The sequence below is a fragment of the Camponotus floridanus genome, unplaced genomic scaffold, assembly GCF_003227725.1.
Source record: "Camponotus floridanus strain SB8 unplaced genomic scaffold, Cflo_v7.5 scaffold29, whole genome shotgun sequence".
NCBI lineage: Eukaryota > Metazoa > Arthropoda > Insecta > Hymenoptera > Formicidae > Camponotus > Camponotus floridanus.
This window is the reverse complement of record NW_020229425.1, coordinates 94,996-118,321: the sequence shown is the minus strand read 5'-3', so window position 1 is coordinate 118,321 and position 23,326 is coordinate 94,996. Positions and strand designations below refer to the sequence as shown.

General features: G+C 28.2%; 4 protein-coding genes across 9 annotated transcripts; 1 reads left to right on the top strand and 3 right to left on the bottom strand.

Annotated features, from left to right (window-relative positions):
- Positions 1 to 2,626: 2,626 nt before the first annotated feature.
- On the bottom strand, positions 2,627 to 6,678 carry LOC105254984 (thioredoxin-related transmembrane protein 1). Its single transcript, XM_025409907.1, has 5 exons — positions 6,427 to 6,678; positions 4,563 to 4,724; positions 3,865 to 4,039; positions 3,162 to 3,263; positions 2,627 to 3,071 (listed from the first exon to the last, which is right to left on the bottom strand). The coding sequence occupies exons 1-5, from the start codon at positions 6,570 to 6,572 to the stop codon at positions 2,778 to 2,780; spliced, it is 879 nt and encodes a 292-aa protein (XP_025265692.1). The 5' UTR covers positions 6,573 to 6,678; the 3' UTR covers positions 2,627 to 2,777.
- Positions 6,679 to 7,004: 326 nt separating this feature from the next.
- Positions 7,005 to 8,580, top strand: LOC105254977 (thioredoxin domain-containing protein 9). 3 transcript variants are annotated; one of them, XM_011263994.3, is made up of 4 exons: positions 7,005 to 7,336; positions 7,630 to 7,809; positions 7,979 to 8,180; positions 8,254 to 8,580. In XM_011263994.3, the coding sequence occupies exons 1-4, from the start codon at positions 7,310 to 7,312 to the stop codon at positions 8,514 to 8,516; spliced, it is 672 nt and encodes a 223-aa protein (XP_011262296.1). In that variant the 5' UTR covers positions 7,005 to 7,309; the 3' UTR covers positions 8,517 to 8,580. The 3 variants fall into 3 exon arrangements, with proteins under 3 accessions (XP_011262296.1, XP_011262297.1, XP_011262298.1); XM_011263995.3 differs by having other exon boundaries at positions 7,006 to 7,312; XM_011263996.3 differs by having other exon boundaries at positions 7,006 to 7,471; positions 8,254 to 8,579.
- A 1,173-nt stretch (positions 8,581 to 9,753) lies between these two features.
- Positions 9,754 to 15,831, bottom strand: LOC105254978 (polycomb protein Scm). 2 transcript variants are annotated; one of them, XM_011263998.3, is made up of 8 exons: positions 15,358 to 15,831; positions 14,813 to 15,103; positions 14,100 to 14,335; positions 13,338 to 13,905; positions 13,006 to 13,188; positions 12,360 to 12,896; positions 10,410 to 10,564; positions 9,754 to 10,331 (listed from the first exon to the last, which is right to left on the bottom strand). In XM_011263998.3, the coding sequence occupies exons 1-8, from the start codon at positions 15,383 to 15,385 to the stop codon at positions 10,197 to 10,199; spliced, it is 2,133 nt and encodes a 710-aa protein (XP_011262300.1). In that variant the 5' UTR covers positions 15,386 to 15,831; the 3' UTR covers positions 9,754 to 10,196. The 2 variants fall into 2 exon arrangements, with proteins under 2 accessions (XP_011262300.1, XP_011262299.1); XM_011263997.3 differs by having other exon boundaries at positions 9,755 to 10,331; positions 13,006 to 13,194; positions 15,358 to 15,830.
- A 2,333-nt stretch (positions 15,832 to 18,164) lies between these two features.
- Positions 18,165 to 23,312, bottom strand: LOC105254980 (cyclin-dependent kinase 11B). Of its 3 annotated transcripts, none has more exons than XM_011263999.3 (7): positions 23,071 to 23,312; positions 21,436 to 21,810; positions 20,298 to 21,304; positions 19,761 to 20,087; positions 19,243 to 19,507; positions 18,816 to 19,046; positions 18,165 to 18,728 (listed from the first exon to the last, which is right to left on the bottom strand). In XM_011263999.3, the coding sequence occupies exons 1-7, from the start codon at positions 23,151 to 23,153 to the stop codon at positions 18,434 to 18,436; spliced, it is 2,583 nt and encodes an 860-aa protein (XP_011262301.2). In that variant the 5' UTR covers positions 23,154 to 23,312; the 3' UTR covers positions 18,165 to 18,433. The 3 variants fall into 3 exon arrangements, with proteins under 3 accessions (XP_011262301.2, XP_025265708.1, XP_011262302.2); XM_025409923.1 differs by lacking the exon at positions 23,071 to 23,312 and adding an exon at positions 23,026 to 23,045; XM_011264000.3 differs by lacking the exon at positions 23,071 to 23,312 and adding an exon at positions 22,246 to 22,505.
- Positions 23,313 to 23,326: the final 14 nt, after the last annotated feature.

Below are 23,326 nucleotides of genomic sequence, written 5' to 3'. Positions count from 1 at the left end.
CAATATGCAGTTTTTAAAAGGAAAATATGTACTATTAATCAATATGGTTGCCCAAAGTTTGCGCTTTTAAGTATGATATATCATACAATAACAAAAATGTTTTAAAATAGAATTTTTTTATGTTGATAATTTACCTAAAAATAATTTGAGTAACAACTATTTTGTTACTGACATATATTTTTTAAAAATAATTGTATTGAATGTGAAATATATATATATATATATATATATATATATATATATATATATATATACTGAAAACGAGAATAAAGACATTCGGGGATGAACGTCCGTGCAGAATGTAGGGTTGAGAGAGTGTGGCAAAAGAGAGGGAGGGAGGGAGAGGGAAAGAGTCTCATGCCTTTCCAGGTTTTATTTAAAAAAAATATATGTCAGTAATAAAATAATGTTGTTACTCAAATTATTCTTAAGTAAATTATCAACATAAAAAAAATTCTATTTGATATCTTAAATTATATATATATATATATATATATATATATATTTTTTTTTTATAAATATAAACGTATTAAACATGAATATATCATATATGAACATACTATATAGTAACTTAATATAACATTACAAATGTAAAATTCTATTTTATTAATATATTCCAATTTTTTATGTTATCAAGAAAAGAAAACAGATAATTTATTAATTGTATTAATTACAACATTTTTATCACGAGAGACATTACTTACCTATGATATACTTCATACGACAACTTTAACAGCTTAATATGCACGTTTTTTTAATATACAAGATATCCCGCAACTTGTAATCCAAATTTTAATGTGTTCCTGAGCAAAAACTAAAATGAAAATCTTAATATAAAAATGTTGAGATTATAACATAGACGACTCAGGTAACCTAAAGTTTGTGCTCAGGGATAATACATTGCACAGATAAAAGCGCTCTTGCTGATCTTTTTAATAAATCTATTATTAAGTTCTATTTCTATTATAGCATTATATCCATTATAAAATGATATGGAATGTCAAAATCAATTTAATAGAGCACGTCTTTGTGTGGAATTAATCAGAAAGCATTTTGAACACATGTGTGGAATTAATCAGAAAGCATTTTGAACACATATGTTGTAATAAATTTAAAATAAATATTGTTATACAAATATATTGTAATATGTATAGTAAAAATATAATGTCATAATAGAAATGAAATTGATAGTAGATTTATTAAAAAGGTAAGAGCGGCTTTATACAATATATCATCCCTGAGCGTGCAAAGTTTAGATTACCTTTCGCCTATTTATGTTTCTCATTTGAAAAGTATTACGGCCATTCCAGATAACGTTGCGAATATCCCGTTGCCAGTTCCCAAACCATTGCGAACTAATTAGCATTAAGATGGTTGGCTAATTGGATCACAATGGTTTGGCCCTTATAGCCTCGATATTTTCGTATTAATATTTTGCTTTTAGTTTTTGCTGAGAAATATGTCAGTAAAATTTCGGTCGCGAGTTGTGACCCACCTTATATATTTTAACAAAGTTTCTGTTACATTTTTATACCGTTATTATTATCAACAAATTTGCGCAACAAATTAATTATAAAAAAAAATCAGATAACATTGAAAAATAATTGTATCATTGTATCATTGTGAAAATATATTAATAGTTGTAAATGAATTGATATCTTAAAGCATCTTAATGTGCTATCACATGTATCATCTAAAAGTGCGAATTTTGGGCAATGTTTTTGGTCAAGTTTAAAAGCTTCTCATTCAAAAATTCTTATATTATCGACATTTTAATATATAAATTTTCATTTCTAAATAATCTCGAGAATTTATTATTATTAGGTAGTGTGCTAAATCTCTAGGACAGTATAATATATAATATATAAACTTGTAACATAATTGTTATATATCACATGCACATAACTATAATTAATAAATAGATTTATGATAATTTAATAATCTTACAATGCATCTTTAAAGTAATTAATACTACTATGTGCTTTTATTTTATAATAAAGATATAATTAAACATATTGTTAGATTTATAAATCTTACTTAATATTTTTCCTCCTTTTTGTTTTACTCTTTCTTTTTCTCATATAAAATACAAAGCATTTGAAAACTAACAAATATTTTTAAGATACATTTCTCTCGTTATAATGATATTTAACAAATTCATACAAATATTTTATTATACAAATCTTTTTTGTAATCTTAAACATTTTATAAAAAGACATATGTAAAAAGTGCCTTAGAATTCAAAGAATATTTTAGCTATTTCGAAGACTCGAGAACGCACTATCATCTAATAAACAACTTACTAATCAAAATATTTATTAAACTTATTTATTATGATCTAGAAAAGAAAATCTTTTCAACATGTATTTTTTTATTAAGTCTTTGATTAAGTCTTAAAAACATTAAAAAATTAAATTCATAATATATTTTGCTTATTATTAAAATAAAGTTCTAAAATTTTAATGAATAATAACACCTAAGATATTCATTTTTATGACTTCAAATATATTTGTAAATAAGAAAACATTTACAATGATAATTTAGGAAGTTTCTTTCACTTAAATTTGTAAATATAAGATAATATAATTTTAATATAAGCAAACGTGATTGTTTTTCTAAATAATCTATATAATTATCTAGTTTTGAGATATAAGAGAGAAATATTATGTCATATCACACATATAATCTCAATGTAAAAATGATTTTGGAATATACCACAAAAGTTAGTCTTAATTGATTCATAATTGTTAAATATTTACATAAAACAAATTTTATTTCTAATCAGCCTTGCGAGGCTTACGCTTGCGAACATTAGGACTATTAGTATCAGTTTTAATATCCTTATCTTTTTCATTCGTTTCAAGCTTCTTTACCTCAGTGTCTTTTTTTTCAAATTCCTCTGCTTCAGATTCTTCTTCATCTACTAAATCATCTCCAACGTTTTCAGCAATTTCATCCTCATACAAATTTCTTTCATGTATGGAATTATCCAATGCACCATCTTGTTTCTTTTTGCTTTGTTGTTGCGCAGGTTTTGGTGGATAAATAAAGTCGATCAAGCATACAATAAACTGCATATGAATAATTATGAATATAGTTAATCTTGTATTTATGTTATCCATATAAAATAAAATTCATATATTACAAAAGGTATCACTTACTAGTCCTAATATTGCGCCTAAAATAATTGTTGCAACAGCAAAAATTAAATAACTGCCCCATGTAGGTAACCCAATATCTTCCAAAAGTTTATTATGAATACCCTAAAATAAAAGAAAGTGATTAAATAAGAATTTACTATACTACTATAACAATTTGCATAAATCAAAGTAAAAAATAAAATATACGTTATTTTATTGCTTTGAAATTATACAATTTTTTCTTAATCCTGCAACTTCTGCATTAGTAGCTGAAGAAAAATGATAGAAGTTACCAGCAAAATTTTAAATTAATAAACCTTGTACAATTTCTAAAATAATTCTATTAAATTATAAATTTTATTCGTTTTTAATAATAGTTCTAATATCTAATAGAGTATTATAACTAATAATAGTAGCAACTTGCATATCATATTAAAATATTCATATTATAAAAAAAATTATATACACTTTTCTATTCTCTAATATAGCTTTTATGACATCTATACTTACAATAGTGTTTTAATTATTTATATATAATTGTAATTATTTATATATAAATAATTATATAATTCATAAATAATTAATAATTATTTATATATAATTGTTATATGTTTCTTATAATTTATTATTTTTAATTTAGGAAATAAAAATAAATCGTTATTTATAATAAGAGATACCATATGTAGGATTACATACTGATATATGCATTTACAAATATACTTACTCGTAATACTTGAGACAGTTTAAAGAATTGACTTAAAATTGACATATGAAATGAAGTTGGACTTTTCCAACTAGGTATTGGATCAACTTTTGTCCATGTCTTTTTAGAAACAAAATCAATTAATGAGGCTTTATCCCTTGGACTTCTATATTGTCTAAATATCCCATTGTTTACACTAAAAAATAAAGATTGAGTTTTAAAATGTAAAATCAAAATTACACACACATATATATATATATATATATATATATATGTATATATATATATATATATATATATATATATATATATGTGTGTGTTAATACACTATACATCTTTATAAAACATTAATAATTTTAATATAAATTAAATATTGATAACATACATATTATCATAATTATTAATATAAAGTTATCTATATAAAGAACAATAGAAAGTACAATATAAATTATATTTAGAAACCATAAATTTACTGAAATATTGATAATATACATATCACAAGAAAATATAATTCTAAATATATATATATATATATATGTATATATATATATATATATATATATATATATCCATATACATGTATAAATGTATGTACATATATGTATGTATATACATGTATAAATGTATAATAATACATGTATAATAAATATACATATATAAATATACAATAATAAATAATATATAAATATATAAATTATATTTAAACATCATAAACTTACTGAAATATTGTAGGTAAAGCTGTAACCATAAATCTACCACTAAGACCTGGAGAATCTGTCACGTCTATTTTTCCAACATTAATATTGAGGTTCTTCTTTGATAATGCCAGATCCTCCCAGATTGGTTCAAGTGCTTTGCATGCAGGACACCATGGAGCATAACTGTAATATATATTATAACATAGTAGGAATTTTAACAAAATTTATTTTATACACACACACACACACACACACACACACACACACACACACACACACACACACACACACACACACACACACACATATATATATATATATACTGGGTGAGTTTTATTATTTGTGTCAATCTTTTTATCATGCAGGAGATAACAGACTACATAATAAATTGATTGGTACATAAATGTCAATTATTTGGATTGATCATATTGTAGGCCCAAATATAATGAGTATAATAATAATAATAGTAATAAATCCATACTACATTAATTTCAACTTTTAATTTGCTTTAATTGTACATAAGCAATAAAACTCACCCTGTATATATATATATATATATATATATATATATATATATATATATATATGGCTCTGAGGTTCCAGTTAAGATAAACAATCTTCATAGGCATGTAGAATAGGTCAAAATAACCTCATAAATTTCTATAAAAATCTTATCCTACAATATATTCATACAATCATTGTTTTATCCTAAATAAAGATTTATTTCTACTAAATAAATGAATTTTTAAAATTTTAATCAAATAAAATAAGAGTAACATTATTTAAAAAAAAAGATATGGAAAATTTTAAAAACATATTTAAAAGAATTATCAATTTGAAAGTTTTATATGTTAAAAGACTTACAGATAGTCCGTCCCTGACTAGTCTCCGGCATAGTCATGAAATCTACTACTTTAGGAGAAAGAATTTATTTATAATATTTATAATATTTATAATATATATAAAAATTATTATTACGAATTATTAAATTATAGAGTGATATAAAAATTACAGAAAAAGTTTCTCAAATTTTAACTTTAAAGACAAGTACCTCGATAGATGCATTGTAGAAAAAAAATTTTATAGAAACTTATGAGGTTATTTTCACCTGCTCCATATGCCCATGAGAGATTATCTGCTTTTATCATAATACTTTAATACTTACTTAACACCTATTTTATCACATATTTTAATATTATATTATCACATATTTTAATACTATATATGTATATGTATATATATATATATATCTTAATAGTGTAACATTAATATTTAATAAAATATACGAGAAATTAGTGTAAATATATAAAAAGAATTTTGTAGTACAAATTACAAAGATATATTTCAGAATAGATTATCTATCTTAGAATAGATTAATTTTTGTATTTAATTAAATTTTAACTTTAAAGACAAGTACCTCGATAGATGTATTGCAGAAAAAAAATTTTATAGAAACTTTTAAGGTTTTTTTCACCTGCTCCATATGCCCATGAGAGATTATCTGCTTTTATCATAATACTTTAATACTTACTTAACACCTATTTTATCACATATTTTAATATTCTCTCTCTATGTATATATATATATATATATATATATATATATATATGTGTGTGTATTTTGATAGTATAACATTAATAAATATTTAATAAAATATATACGAGAAATTAGTGTAAATATATAAAAAGAATTTTGTAGTACAAATTACAAAGATATATTTCAGAATAGATATATCTATCTTAAAATAGATTAATTTTTGTATTTAATATTCCATAATATATATATATTAATGTTCGTTAACAGCAATCAAATTCGAATATTACTGTTTGACACGCCATCAACTATGACGTTAAATAAATATCAATTCGAAAATAGCTAAACTTACAATTCAATCATCCATTCTCCCGTGAGCATAAGATCCCAATTATTCTCATTGAGTTGTACTAAGCTTTCCTCCGTTTGTTGCTGTGCGTCCGCACTTGCATATGCAGATAACAATAAAATATAGATGATAGAAAATTCAGGACCCATTTTGGCAACAATACTATCTTTGACAACTTCCAACAATACTAGCCGGCATTATACCAGCAGGGAGAAGTTTGAGAGGGACTACGCCGGGACTTTTCATACGACGCTTTTCCTAGCTGGTACAGTAGCGTTATCTGAATTCACTTTAGGCCGGATCTACAATAGATAATTTAAGCCTTAAGCCTTAAGAGATTGACCAATCACAGGCTGCGGTCAAGGAGACGCTGCGGATGCTTTGGAGCGTTTGATTGACCAATCAGGGTAAAAGGAATAAAGATTTCTTTAACCTGGTTGGTCAGTCAAATGCTTCAAAGCATCCTCAGAGTTTCTTTGACCGCAGCCAAAGTTTCGATCCATCCAAAGTTGAACTCAATCCAACTTTTGTATTGGCTATCGCGTCGGCTTCCGCCGCGCGGCAAGTATTGCCGCGTCCTGTGTGCAGGAGCCCTTAGCGTTGTCTTGACCGCAGCCTTTGGCCGCATTCAGCAGACTCAACAGCAACATGGGCAACATTATTAGATTTTCCGATGTAATTCGACGCTGATTGGTCGGACCTAAAAGTAGAAATCAATTATTTTTCGATTGTTACTTAGCGGTTGAATCCGCTGAATGCGACCCTTGTCGAATATTCTCACTTTTCGCACTAGCCCTTCCGAGGGGCCAATACTCGATCGTGATTGGTCGATTTCCTTACGCTTACGTCTTATGTGCTTATGGAATTTTATGTGTGATGGCCATAAATGGTAAATGTGTCTTCAGTTTTGGAGGTCATTAGAAATGAATTAAATCGTAATACTTTCTCTTGTCAAAACGTAAAAATCTGTTGAAGAAAAGAATAGTGAATTAAAAATAGAGTTGATTAAGGTGTCACTATATAAAAGAATATAATTTTGTCATTAAATGTAAGCGAGAAACTTTAAAAATTAATTATGTTTGTTCTAATTATATTCTTTTTATTTCATATTTAATGTTAATAATTTTTGAAAACTTTTTGTCTCATTATTTTTCAATTACATTAGTAAAAATTTAAGACATGTACAAATATTTCTCTAATTAATAGAAAATGGAGGCTGTACTTCAACAAAAAGTCATAGAAGTTGCCAATCATGTTGAGCAACAATTAGATGCAGAATTGGAAAAATTAGATAATTTGGATATCAGTGACTATGAGAAGATACGTACACACAGATTAAATGAATTAAAACAAATGCAAAAGCAAAAACAGAATTGGCTGACTTTGGTAATGTATTATGATAAATTTAGCATATATATTGACATTTATTTTATATATATAATATTGCATTGCAAAAAAATATTGTACAATGTTTGTGTTAAATAAAAGAAATATAAAAATGTATATTAAAATATAACGTATAAATTATATATTCCATAATTATATATTATTGCAGGGTCATGGAGAATATACAGAGATATATAATGAAAAAGAATTCTTTGAAATATCAAAGAAATCAGAAAATATAATCTGCTTATTTTATAAAGATGATTCTCAACGATGTAAAATTGTAGATTATCATTTCAAAATTCTTGCAAAAAAACACATTGAAGCAAGATTCTGTAAATTAAATGTCGAAAGATGTCCATTTTTAACTGGTATTATTAAAGTATATTTTTAAAATATAACAATATATTTATTACCTTATAATAACACATTTAAACATTACAGAACGTTTACGGATTAAAATTATACCTACAATCATGCTAGTTGTGAATGGTAAAACTAAGGATTATATTGTAGGATTTACTGAATTAGGAAATTGCGATGATTTTTCTACAGAAACACTGCAGTATCGTCTTGCACAATCTGGTGTAATCAATGATGATGATTTATATCCTTCAGAAGCTGGCAAGAAGTCGTTTATACTTAAATCTTCAAAACCTAAGACTATTAAAGGACGCAATTCAGATGATGATTCTGATGATGATTAAAACTAGATATAAAAATTTTTTTCATATTTTTCACATTTACTTTATATCACATTAAATTTTATTGTAATTTTGTTATTTAACAATAAACTAAACATTTTTTTATAATAAAATTGTTATACTTTATATTAACACAATACACATCTGGGATATCTTGGAATTATTTATTTATAACATAATGGCTAGAATTATTAATAACAGCAACATTTAGTACTAATATCTTTTTTATTTTTGCCTATTTGTTTTTGGACACATTCTAAATTATTTTTGTATCAAAATATTTTCTAAACTTAATAAATCTATCAAGTTGAAAATTTCGCCCAAAATGTAATTCTATTGAAAGAAGTTATTTTATAATACAAATCTATTATATACATTTTATAATTTAAGATATTGTATATTTTATTATTATATAATGAAATTTTTTAGGTAGGTAATATTTAAAGAAAGAAAAAAAGAGGTAAACGTTATACTTTCAAAGTAAATTTATAGTTTGAAACATTATAAAATAGTACAAAATAGCCATAACATAGATGTTTAATTTTCATTTATATATTCATAAGATCTTATATAAATGAGAAAAAATAACACTTGTTTTATAGTAGAAAAAAAAATTAAATTAGATTTTTGAAACTAATATTAGAATATAGAAAAATAGTAACTTTATAGATCTTTCATATAAACTGCAATATATTGTAAAGCGTGGCAGACTGCTGTACAAGTTATCCAGAATATCACAGTAATAAGAATTGCAGTGACAAGAGAATTATATACATCAAATTAATTTTCTAATTTTAGAATGTCCCGGAATATGTATTCATAGTTTACATTTAATAAAAAGAAAAAATTTTAATCATAATAAAGAAAAACAACTAGCGTACTATTATTTTTGTAATTTTGAAGAATAACTGTGCCACAAGTTCAATTGTAACCATTATCAAAATTACATTATAACGTTACAAAAATCTATAATCTATCCACAGTTTTTACAAGGAAAAATGTTAACCTATTAAGATTTTCATTCTAATTTTTTAAAATCATTTAAATTGCATTAAGATATGTCTAATAAACACATACTAGTGAACATTAAGTGTATAATTATGTCATGTCTTAAGCAAAATAAAGTAAAATATTAGATTTTTTAATCTTTCATAATGATTAAATTTGAAAATGGTAAAAAGATATATTTGTTTACAATATATGTATTTGAAACATATAATTTAAAAAATTATAAAATAAAAAAAGACATCAAACTATTTACAAAGTGTCAGAATTTTTTGTTGTCATATATATGATAGTATCATAGAGTTTCAATGGTGATCACTGCTTATCTACGTACATAGAATTGAATTAGGCTAACCTATTTATAATACTCGTAGGGCAATGGTAAATTTATTAACAAAAATATTTGCATTACAACTAATTAATGCAAATTTATATCTTTGTGAAATAATAAAACAGTGTTCTGACAAGAGTTCAGAAGTTTAACTTTGAATTTACCTTAATTAAACTCTAAAATTGTCGATATATGATAATTCCGAAAATAAAATCATTGTCAATGTATATTCACATTATTTATGTAACAATCTATGTATTTTGTTTTCATTATTGATAACATAATCTGATAGCCATTGAAATGCATCAATTCAGATTATTTTACACAAATATTCATATCTGAGGAAATCATATAAGCATATGTCTTCTACCTTTAATACGGTTTACCAAATTACAAATTTTAAGTGCTGGCCCAAGTTTTAGCCCCATATACTTCATCATCATATCACTATTAAGAAGAAGTAGAGCTTTACCATCAATTTCCTAAAAATTATCATTAATTTTACAATAAATCATTTAATATATTAGACATCATAAGACTTTTTTTTGTATTTAACTCACGTGTTTTCTAAACAAATCTGCATGTTGTCCTAGTGCTGGATCTGTAATGGCAATATAATGTATTACATCTTCAATAGTCCATTCTGCTGGTTCAGTGGAAGGAATGCGATTTGCAGAAGATTCAGATTGAGTAGTAGATGTTGCTGCTTCAAGTTCTAAATGTAAATATATTTTTAATCACTATGTGTTCCATTTTACTATATATGAGAAAATTTAATGTCTCAATTTCATATTTAAACTTTTCAGATAATCTCTTTTAAGTGTACTATGTTTTTTAAGTATTTATATATTTTAAAATCTTAAAGAATATATATAATAATAATAAAAATAATAATAATATGTACATAATACACGCACGCACATTTTATGTATGTACTTCGTATGTACTTCGTATGTGTATGTATAAATAAAAAGATGTAATATATTATATGTTGGATATACAAAAAATCCCATACATGATCATACAGAAATTACAATGTTGAAATGATTCAACATATACACACAGGCGCGTACATATCATAAGAGACATAAATTCAACTATGCAAAATTTCTGCATGTTAAATTTTATTTAACTAATGCCGGCAGTACTTAAACTTTGAAAATTTATAACTTAGAGAGTTTCCAAAAAAGTTTATTTGTACTATTTTGAAAATGATTCGACATCGAATCAAAAAAAGGAGAGAGTTTTAAGGCAAAAAGTATTCAAAATCTATTCATAGCAATTCATCCATAGCAGAGATACTATAGTATATCTGTAAGGCATTCACATATTTTCCAACCCAACAAATAATTACTAAAATACTTATAAATACTTGCAAACTAAGAGTGTGTAAGGCGCAAGTGATTGAAACGGGAATCAAACCTGAGTCTTTTGCTTTCCGGGCAACTGCTTTTATCACTGAGCTATTCAAATCTCATATCTTATACTACTTCATACTGTTTGTTAATACAATGATAAAATAATACAACTCTATAGCGATATTGGAATCTCGCTTTGGAGATGCAATGCTGACTGCCACACAAATGAATAGCTACATGATTCCTTTTTTTCCCACATAAAAAAATGCATAAAAAAAATAAGAATATCCACTCAAAAAATTCTTGTTTTGTAGCCGATTAAAAGACACCAAAATCACACTGATGTCTGTTATCAATAGAATTATTCAAACCTTATAACTTTTGTATAACTTTCTTCGACAACCGTTTTTCATAATATTTGATTTTTTATACATCTAATTTTGTATGTACACACACGCATGCACACATACGAACGTACACGCACGCACGCACGCACGCATATACGGAATGAAGCAATTAAAACTATGAATTTGTAAAAAAAGCTACATATTTTTTTTTCTTAAAAACAACTATGTACTTTGTTTACATTAAGTGATTCTTTTATTTTATGTACAAAAATATTATTTTATGAAGATAATTGAAAAATAAATATTTTATAATTTATATAAAATTGTCATTAAAAAAAAAAAAAAAAAAAAAAATATATATATATATATATATATATATATATATATATATATGAAATATCTTGTAAACTATTAATATTTTGTCCATCCTATTCTTATAATTTTTTACACTGAATATTACGAGGAATCAATTTGCAAATTAATGACGCTTCCATTTAAAAAAAGAATTAAATTAATCTTCAAATCTTTGAAACATCTCTATTTATAAAAAATATAGATTAAAATATGTATTATGTAATAACTTTTTTGAAATTATATAACTGAAATTATGTAACTTTTATATTTACACTTTTATAATTATGTAACAATTTTTCATACATAAAACATATAATTTACAAGTTATTTAGTTGTTTTAATTGTCTCATTCTGTATGTACGTATATATGTATACATATATGCATGTGTATGTATGTGTGTGTATATATTTATACACATATTAAATTTTATATAAAATATTAAGTAATTACCAGGAACAGACTTGCGAGGTTGTTTTGCAACTGTAGGAGATGACACTGTCGAATTATTTGTACTTTGTATAGTGCTCTGCTGCTGCTCTGTAGTAAATGTTAAGTTTTGCTGACTTTGCGATGACCATTTTCTTTTTTCTGCTACAATATTATTTGCTTCATCATTGTTAGTAGATTGTGGTTGCGTACTAGGACATTTGTTGCAAGCCTCTTTTCGTCTTACTAACATGTATTCACATGCACATAGATTCTCAAGTTGCCGCCTAATATAAATATAAAAGTCTTCTTCTTCCAGAAAAATCGGTAATCTAACAGAGGCAGGTTTACTTTCCAGAGTCAGGTTTATAGTTTCACCCTCGCCACGTTTTAACAAACTCAACATTTGTCTGGGACTCATGGCTGCCATTAAAAATGCTTGAAAGATTTCTCTTGTAACATTCAGTATCGGACCAATACCAAATTGTGCTGGCATGGCTTTCACTTTTCGGGGATCAAAATATGGTCCACAGGAACAGTTATGATTGACATAAATTGTAACTGCAATGTACAATCATGTTATATTCTTTCAATCTTATTCTTATATGGATTTTATTATCTTTTTATAGAAAATATGGCACATTATATATTTGATATAGAATTTACTAACCATTTTCAAGCGCATGTGGTTTTGTATTGGCTGTACTAGTATCAGGTTCTGTAGCTGGCTGTGGAGGTGCACTGGAACCTGCAGGGCTTACTAATGCAACCGCTGGTTCTCTGCTAGTATTATTTCCAGAAACTGCCATTACTAACAAAACATTACTAGCTCTGGACTTAAATCTGTTGGGACCTGTTGCTGCGTTAATTTAAAAAGTTACAAAAGTTACTGATAGAAAATGTTAATTATAGAAAATACTTCAAATATATGTACAGAATATCTATTATGTATTGATTGGTTAATATATTGATTGATTCTGGAAATTATATTCAATCTCGTACATTTTTGCCTTGGTGGTTGCAATGGGTGCCCGCTCTTAAAGCACCAACCTGCAGGAAAAATATCTCGGGAATCGTAACGACACCAATAATCAAAAGCACCGCGCCAACCATCAAATGTAATATGTATCATATCATCTTTAACTGCACCAACAGTTGCGGTGCATATAAGTTGAGGATTTTTCTTATCAATTGCTTCCAATTTATGTCCGACTTCGAACATATTAGAACGCGGTGTCTTTGGTTCGCGTTTAAATACTTTTGCTGGTGCCATTTCGGCACCATTCAACGTTTTTAAAAGAAACATTGGCCAACTGGAAGCATTCATCCGAAAACCTAATGGAGGTTGAAGCATCCCACCAGATTTTTCACAATGACCTATCGGATGTATCTCGTTACTATCGACCAGTCGCCAAAAATCATTTTTATTATCAGAACCATCTAGTCTTAATCTTAATCGAGGTCCAAGAACGCCTACTACAGTGGCAATACAAGTTGATGTTAAGTTTCGTGGATCTAATGCTTCCAATTTCATATTGATCTTAAATTCGTTTGTTGGCGGAACTTCATGCTGAAATAAAAATGTAAAAAATATAAATTCTATATCTTAAATGATTTTGTAAAAATAAATTTAAAAAATATTTTATTTGTATAACTTTCATATTAGAAAATTAAAATTCAATAAATTGATTTGGTTATATATTTTTATATTTTTATATTTTGGTTATATTTAATAGGAGAAGATTATGTTATATTGCTTTGTACCTGTTTGAAACATTCAATTGGAGCTGCTGTACTCTTTGTTTCTCTTAAATAGAGATCCCAATCAAAAGTCTGATAGGTTTCATATTGAAATGGTCCGCTAGATGTTGATGGTGAATGAGATATGGTTGTGTGATTATTCGTATTTGTATAAGACTGTGTAGTCGATGGTACATTATTGTTGCTTGGTAAACCAGATGGGGCAGGAGATTGTGCAGGTGATGCTGAATCCCTATTATCTATAAATTCCATATATACATACATATTATACACACATATACATACATATATATATATATAGGGTGAGTTATTTCGTGTGTCAATCTTTTTATCATGCGGGAGATTATCGACTGCATAATAAATTGATCGATACATAAATGTCAATTATTTTGATTGACCGTATCGAAGGTTCGAATATAATGTGTACAATAATAATAATAAATATGTAGCTTTAATAATAATAATAATAAATCCATATTATATAAGTTCAGCTTTTAATTTGCTTTAATTTTACACATTATATTCAAGCCTTTGAAATGGTCGATCCAAATAATTAACATTTATGTACCGATCAATTTATTATGCAGTCGATAATTTTCCGCATGATAATATAAGATTGACACACGAAATAAAACTCACCCTGTATATATATTATGTTATACAAGTAGAACGATTTTTTTTATATAGATTTAAAGAGAGATTATATAATTACTCACTTTTTTTCATGTCAGATTGGCTTTCCTTTTTTTGATATGCATTTAAACAGAATGAACAGCAGAAATCTTTTGTTGAACCATCCTTCTGTTCTAATCTAACAGGTGTACTTCTGATCACATTGTCACATTGTACGCATGCACCTCGTGCATAAGTCTTACGAGATTCAGATAAACATGTTTCTGAACAGAACTCTTTCTTGCCATGCTGAGTAGGAAGAACATATTTCAATGGTTGTTTGGTTTCTCCACACCATGTGCAAGAGTTTTTTGATTTTGGTGGTCGACCTGGGCCTATAATAAAAATATTCAAAATTTGAAAAAAAATTTTTTCTTATACTTATTAATCAAAATGTAGCTAAATATAAATAAATAAATAAATATATATATATATGTATATACATATGTATGTATGTGTGTGTGTGTGTGTGTGTGTGTATATATATATATATACAATATATAGAATAACAAGATAAAATAATGATACGTCGAAATATGAAGCAAATAGTCCGAATTTATAAGGTTATTTTTGCAAATATTCTACGTACCTCGCATTTTGTTCTGCGTGGATGACATGTTTCGGCATATAAGGGCAATGATTAATAATAAAATCGCCACTAAAGCCTGCTAGTAAAGCCAGACAACTAAAATCATGTTCGCGTACGTAATATCGAAATTTCGAAGCCGCTATAAGATTCGGACGGCTTACACGAAATCTTACAGAAAACAAATCACCACTGCTAACACTCGTATCAGAAATGAAATATTTTTGCTTACGGATTTCTCTATTTATTGTAATTCGATCTGCTGCCGGAGTATATAGCGCGCAATCAAAATAATCTATATATCCTGCATTATAAATTATTGTGTCGGTCCGCCATATTGCTTTAATTTGGCCGCGCAATCCGCGCATATTAGCACGAACGAGGACTAAAGTAAAAATCAGGTGACTTACGTCACCGAAACAACATGAACCTCTCTATTTCTTAACTGTATTATATTTGATTAAACATTTAAAATAAGATATATAATCGTCTTAAAATAAGATATATTTATATTGTTATTCATATTATTTATATTATTTCACATATGCTACATGATTTCAAACATGGATGGAGGAATAAATAACAGGATGAAGCGTTAGGGGCGAGAGGGATATCGCGAATTATGAGAGGCGAGGTAAAAAATAACCCGAGGTTTGTTCTTTATTGCACTAAGTTCATGCTGCACTACACTGAACTGAACTAGCGTAAACGAGGGCAAGCTAATGTGAGATAGTGGCTAATGTTACATTTGTCGTACGACAAATTTTTTAAACGTATTGATTGGCAGCGGGATAGTAATTTTTCGATTCTTCAGAAACTTTCTATTCTACAGCTACTTAATGGTCGCATTCAGCGGACTCAACAGCTAAGTAACAATCGAACATGATTGGTTTCTACTTTCAGATCCGACCAATCAGCATCGAATTACATCGGAAAATCTAGTAATATTGCCCAACTGTTGAGTCCGCTGAATGCGGCCAATACGTTTAAAAAATTTATCGTACGACAAATGTAATATTAGGGTGAGTTTTCACTTAACGCTCGACGCTTATTTTTTAGCAAAAACATCACATGATGTAGCAATAATAATTAAATTTTACTATGAATTTCTTATTTTTCTTGTAATTATTATTTTTGAAAGTTTATCAATTAAATATGTAATAGGTGAAGTTTTTATTCGTTACAATATTACTTAGACTTTTTTTATTTAGAAAACATACATAGAGGGTAATAATAAAGTACCTTCTATATTTTCATATAATGTTTTTCACAATTTTTTCGATCAGCTTGACCGCAATTTTCGATTACTCCAGAGACACATCATTGATCCGGATTAATCTAGGGAAATTTAGGAAGTCTATCGCTGAGTACCACTGCTCAGTCCAATCAGCGATCCGATTAGTATCGTAAACCCTAAACTAATTGCTGCACTAGGACTACACTAGAACTAGTAAGTTTACAAAAATTCTTCCAGTGCACGAGTACAATGGCCACATTCAGCGGACTCAATAGTTGAGCAACATTACTAGATTTTCCGATGTGACTCGACGCTGATTGGTCGGACCTGAAAATAGAGACCAATCATATTCGATTGCTACTTAGCGCTGAATGCGGCCAATGATGGTGACGTTCCATGGCGCGTATTACGATACGGGTATCCGACCAATGACAGAAGATCCGCCGTTTTTGATACGCGGGAATTTGATTTTATGTCCTATGGAGCGGATTCAGCGGATCGTCAATCCATGGCATTATTCTGATAAAGATTACGTCGAAACAGTCTCATAATTAGTGATCCGCTGATTCCGCGTAATCCGCTTCATGGAACAGTATCCAGGTAGAACATGAAACTCATGACATCATTATGACGTTATCATGATTTTATTTATTACTTAAAAGTTACCTAAACAAAAATGATTAAAAAATGAGTTAAAGATGACAAAAAGAATCATAAATTTTTAAATTCAATAATCGCATTATATAATTTTAAAAAGATTATGTTGCTTAAATATAATTAAAATATACATGAATAATTAAATAAACAAGTAATTGCGTAATATATATATAAATGATATTATTATGATTGATTCTTAAGATTTCATACGCAGAGTATATATATTCTCCAACAGAGTTCGCTAGAATTGTTTAATATCAAAAATAAGTCACCAAAACATTGCCAAAAATATATCAAATGAGATCATTATGATTTTTGTAAAATAACTTTTAGGTGACGTTATAATGATGTCATTATGAGTTTCATGTTCTATCTGGGTAGGAACCAAACTCCGGCGTACTGAACACACGCACACAAGCATGCATTTAAAAGTGAAGTAATTACAAATAAAGCAATTCCACAAAAGAAAAACATAAAAAGTTGTATGGCTTGAAGGGGATCATAAGATGGTATCATTGGTTTGATTTTAAAGTCGTTTGAAAGTCATCTTCAATTTTTTAAATGGAACGCCCTATTTTTTATTACTTATTCTTGTAGCTCATCTCGAGAGCTTTCCAAAACACTATAATTTAGTTTTCATTCACACTATATAATTAAGTTAGTTTTCATCAAGTACTTTTTAAGGCTTGAGATAGTTTCTTAATTTTACATAAGTCATCAAAATATCTAGTAAAATATTCATTTTTTGATTATCTTACTTTAATACTTTTATATACAAAATAATGAGAGTAATCAATTGGTGTAAAGAAAACACAATTATTTCGAAGAAAAAATATGTATGGTATGTATATATGTGTGTGTGAATGTGTGTATATATATATATATATATATATATATATATATATATATATATATATATGTATGATTACATTCTTCAGAATGGCTGTGATTGGTCAATAATGTCTAATAAATTAACCCGGATCGGGTTAAACTCGACCACTCAAAAACGCCATAATATCATCAAGATATTTGACTAACAAAAATAAAATGGGACACTCTGTATATGGGTGTGTGCGCATGTGTGCATATGTTTATTTTATATAAAGGAGTTTTTTATATAAGGGATTTTATATAAAGATTTTCATTTAGAAAATCTTACGGAGAATGAGAAAAAATTTTGTTTAATTAGAATTTCAAATGAAAACCACCTCCGATTGGCGGCGCTCTACTACCCTCTATTAAACCCATGTGAAAACCGGAGTTGCTTAAATCAGCGTCGTCACCGTCGCCTAATTGTTTATATTCTCTGCCGCCACTCGGTGGTTTCGGGGATGCATTCGTGGTTCTAGTTCCTTGTTCTGATTTTGCAGGCCATGTAGGAAACATTTGCGGATCTATTGGTAGAGGTGCTTCAGTGAAATATTCATGATTCAAAGCATCTTCGGCGGTTATACGTTGACGAGGATCGTACGTTAAAAATCTGAAAACAAAATAATTTTTCTAATGAGACTTGTTTAAATTATGTTCAATGCTGATATTATTTTTTAATATAAAGCTAATAACTTACTTGTTTAATAACTCTACACCTAAATCAGACAATGATAAACTAAATCTTTGTCTCAGATTATTTACAGGATAATGCGAGAACGGTATCTTTTGAACCATAGGTAATTTAATATATCCTGGCCAAATTCTTTCGCTGGGTGTACCTAGCTCCTTAAATATTTTGTTTAATTGATCGATATCTGATTTTCCGGGAAACAGTGGTTCCATTCTTAGAAGCTCAGCGAAAATACATCTACAAAAAAATAATAATATTAAGGATATTTATATTATAGTTATATATTTTTTATAATTATAGTTATTTTTCATTATTATATTTATATATTTACATATTTTTTATAATTATTTTTATATATTTAAAAGTATAGTGATTTATTTACTTTATATTCGGAAAAAGAATATTTCAAATTAAATTATTTGTATTTACTTACCCTACAGACCACATATCTACAGGCGTACTATATTCTTTATCACTCAACAATAATTCAGGAGCTCTATACCAAAGTGTTACAACAATTGGCGTATATTGCCTTAAGGGAGAACCATATTCTCGAGCTAAGCCAAAGTCACCGACTTTCAAAATGCCTCTATGACTCAATAATAAATTTGATGTCTTTAAATCACGATGCAATATCCAATTATCGTGTAAATGAGCAACAGCACGTAACAATTGCTGCATAAGACACTTAACTTCTCCTGCAATAGATCAAAATATCAATTTTTTTAAAGATATTCTTTTTAAATTATCAATTGAAAAGTTTGAGGAAGTAAAAAAACATCAAAACTTAAATATATAATCAAGAAGACACATTCATTGCTGCAATAATTGTAAATCTGTAACGTTGAATTAAATTTTATTCTCAATGTATTTTTGTTAAAATTTTTCATTTTTTGACTCGCATTGCTATTTTGCATGCAATTAACCTATTATGTGTTAAAATATATTCACCAGGTATAAAAACTTGTTTTTTTTGCTTCATAGTTTCCATGAGAGATTTTAAGTCATGTTCTACATAATCCATAACAATAAATATCTTATCCATATTGCTACCAACAACAATTTCCCGAACAGTGACAATATTGGGATGTTGTGCTTTCAATAAAGTATTGATCTCCCTCAGACTTGTAATTGGAAAGCCTTCTTTCTCTTTTTCCATTTTTAATCGTTTCAACGCAACTATCTCTTCTGTGCGCTTATCGCGCGCTCTATATACAACACCATATGTGCCTTCTTCGATTCGATTTAAACACTGAAACTCCTCGACGCTTCTACAACCTGAAAAATAAGAAATTTGTGATGTTTATTTGTATTTATCCTTTTTATTCCTAAAATTTTTGAATTTATATAAATTTTTATAGTTTGTATTGAATTTATATTATTTTAGATAAATATATTAGATAAATATATTTAGATAATATATTTAGATAAATATATTTTAGATAAATATATAAGATATGTATATTTGTAACATTATTTATGTTATACCTTGAATGGCTGGTAAATAATGTGGTAGTTCTGGTTCCTCTTCTTTCTTTTCTTCCTCTTTAGTGGTTTTCACAGGATTGTTAGAATCGACATGACCAGGAGAATCTCCATCCGATTGATCGGATTTGGCTAATCGATCAACGGATAGAGGACTCGGGTTGTTGTAATCCTCCGAACCATCATTAGAATCACCACCGGTACCTTTATTCGATTCATTAGAGTCATCATCATCGTCGCTACTCGATTCTGAAGTATCAGATGAATGTCGGTCCAAAGATCTGTCACGCAAGCTTCTCTCTCCTTCTGACGAATGTCTAGATTCAGCTGATTTCGAACGCATGCCCTCAGAATGAGTAGGACTGGGGCTTTCATCTGAAAGCTCCACAATGGAAGGATCTGGATTATTGTCTGGACTCAAAGGGCGTTTTTCACCTCTCTTCATTCTTCTTGCCTCCAATTCTAGTCTAGAAACCTCTTTTCTTCTGGCCATTTCTCTATCAGCTTCCAATAATCTCTCTTTTCTAAGTTCTTGTTCCGTCATCTCTTTTGGATCTTTAATCTGTATAGGAATCTCATTTTGCACTTCCATTTCGTTAACTTCATCGGTTACGATTTCCATCGTTTCCCGTAACTGTTTTTCTCTATGTTCCTTTTCGCGTTCCATTTTCTCTTGATCTCTTTCGCGAACTCTATCGTGCTTGTGAGATCTTTTGCGGCGTTTTTCACTCCTTTCAGGTCGCTCCATCAATTCGTTTTCCGAAAACTGTTCATCTACAATCACTCGTATATGTCTTTGCTCCTCTATTCGAATTTCGCGACGTTCTCTATCGTCTATCATACGCATTTCGCGACGTTCTCGAATATCTTCCATTCGTACATCTCGACGATCGCGCGATTCGCGTATTTCTCGCGTATCCTCTAATCGCATTTCACGACGAGACGATTCCATTTTGTAATCGCGAGTATCACGCGGATCTTCCCGTCTTTCTCTTCTCTTATCCAACAGTCTGAAAAATTGATATTTTCATTTAAAGAGGTTCTTAGAAAAAAAAAAAAGATTTATATAGAAAAGAGTTATCAATATTTTTACTTTCATAAAAAACAATAGCAGAACAGGATAGACAGAAAGTGTAATTACCTTTCTCTCAAGTCTTCTAGAACACGATCTCCTGTATTTCTTTCCTTACGATCATGTCTAGATGATTCTCTGTCCCTAGAGTGAGTTTCCATTCTGTCTAAACGATCTATTCTTTCACGATTCCTCTTGGAAGTTTCTAAACGCTCGATTCTTTCCATAGGTTCTCCAACATGCCTACGATGTCTGTGCTTGTCCCTGTGCCTGTCTTCGCGTTCATGCTGACGCGATTTGCGTTCCTTTTCATCTCTGCGACTTCTCCTATCATTGTGTTTCTCTCTTCGACGAGACGAACTTGATTTATGATGGCGAACAACTGCTTGCGGTGGCTTAATATCCAACGAGTCAGCAGTATCACCACCTTCTTCTTCTGAAAAACTAGAAATATGAAATCAAGTTATTAGAATGAATCAATAATATTATTAATTTAAAAATTATAAATAAATTTATTTATACAAATGTCATAAACTGTATATATGTATATGTGTGTATGTATATAAGTTTACATGCAATGTCAATTATTATTAAATCTTTTAATGTCTAGTTGTATATAAAGTAAGAATAATTTTACTACGAATAAATATGTGACAATTCAATTATTCATTTATATATATATATATATATATATATATATATATATATATGGTATTTATAATTTGGTAAATATAATTAGGTATTTATAATTTTGTAAAGTGTATATATATGTGTATGTGTGTGTGTATGCATATATATATATATATATATATATATATATATATATATGCATACACACACACATACACATATATATACACTTTACAAAATTATAAATACCTAAAAATTCTCGGAAACATTGCTTGTCATTCTGATTCCAAGATGCAACATATTCTTAGAACGGTAAAAAAAGATTCTTGCAGTGATTGTTTTTCCAAACACTAAATGAGATTAATGAAAAATTTCCGACATGGACTCGACTATTTGCACGAATGTATACACGAAACCTATATTATCGATAAAGTCATTTCAGACAAGAATCTTGAATGAAAATCTGAATTCTGGATACCAGATCTTTATATATTACTAAACTATCAAGTATTTATATATATTGCACAATTTTGGCAAAATGGCAGCCAGATAATTAGAAATGCACTCTATCTAGGCATGTTCCATTTGACGTCGCAATGCTCGTGATATCATTTCATCCTTGTTGTTCACCGAAAATTAACAAAGATAGATGACGCTCAGGAGCGTTGCGAAATGAAACACATCTTATATATAGATCCATATTCTGAATCTTCTTTTATCGATAAAAGTGCCTTTAAAAGTGGCTTATGGCCAACCAGAAAGCTTATAAGCCACTTTTAGAAGCACTTTTATCGATAAAAGAAGATTCAGAATATGGATCAATGTTTATGAAATAATTCCAAAGCTAAAATTATGCAAAGTTGCAAAGTTCGAATGCGCATGTGCTTGAATGTCATTTTAATCTTACATAAAAATAAAAAATAGTTTTATATTGAATAGTCAGACAATACAATATACAAAAATTAAAAGTGTAAATAAATACAATTGTTTCCACAGTTGATTCATAGTTAAACGATTTTTCGATCTAACCTTTACAAGAAACGCTGAAAAATGCGCAGTGACATGTATAAGTACCTGTAATCACCCATATCCTTAGATGGACTCTTTTTTATTTCGCCGTCCTCGCTTTGGTTATCGACATCCATAATTTCAGACATATATATCTTGGTGAGAAGCTAAACAATTCTAACCTGCACTTTGTGAAACACTGCGTTCAAAGCAGTTCTCATTTTTCCTGAATTCCGGCATAAAATCTTAGGGCCGCTTCGATCAAACTCCGATTAGCTTAGGCTGCGTTCCAAAATTCACTGCCAGTACTGAAAATCTATAG

Coding starts and splice junctions, on each gene's coding strand:
- LOC105254984 (XM_025409907.1), bottom strand. CDS start 6,572: ATGGGTCCTGAATTTTCTATCATCTATATTTTATTGTTATCTGCATAT. Junction 4,725..6,426: donor GGAGAATGGATGATTGAATT/GTAAGTTTAGCT, acceptor TATATATTACAG/TTATGCTCCATGGTGTCCTG. Junction 4,040..4,562: donor GCTTTACCTACAATATTTCA/GTAAGTTTATGA, acceptor TTTATTTTTTAG/TGTAAACAATGGGATATTTA.
- LOC105254977 (XM_011263994.3), top strand. CDS start 7,310: ATGGTAAATGTGTCTTCAGTTTTGGAG. Junction 7,810..7,978: donor AACAGAATTGGCTGACTTTG/GTAATGTATTAT, acceptor ATATTATTGCAG/GGTCATGGAGAATATACAGA. Junction 8,181..8,253: donor AAGATGTCCATTTTTAACTG/GTATTATTAAAG, acceptor TAAACATTACAG/AACGTTTACGGATTAAAATT.
- LOC105254978 (XM_011263997.3), bottom strand. CDS start 15,385: ATGTCATCCACGCAGAACAAAATGCGAG. Junction 15,104..15,357: donor CACGCAGAACAAAATGCGAG/GTACGTAGAATA, acceptor TTTTTATTATAG/GCCCAGGTCGACCACCAAAA. Junction 12,897..13,005: donor ACCACATGCGCTTGAAAATG/GTTAGTAAATTC, acceptor TGTACATTGCAG/TTACAATTTATGTCAATCAT.
- LOC105254980 (XM_011263999.3), bottom strand. CDS start 23,153: ATGTCTGAAATTATGGATGTCGATAACCAAAGCGAGGACGGCGAAATA. Junction 19,508..19,760: donor AAAACAAGTTTTTATACCTG/GTGAATATATTT, acceptor GATCTATTGCAG/GAGAAGTTAAGTGTCTTATG. Junction 18,729..18,815: donor GGTGTAGAGTTATTAAACAA/GTAAGTTATTAG, acceptor TTTTGTTTTCAG/ATTTTTAACGTACGATCCTC.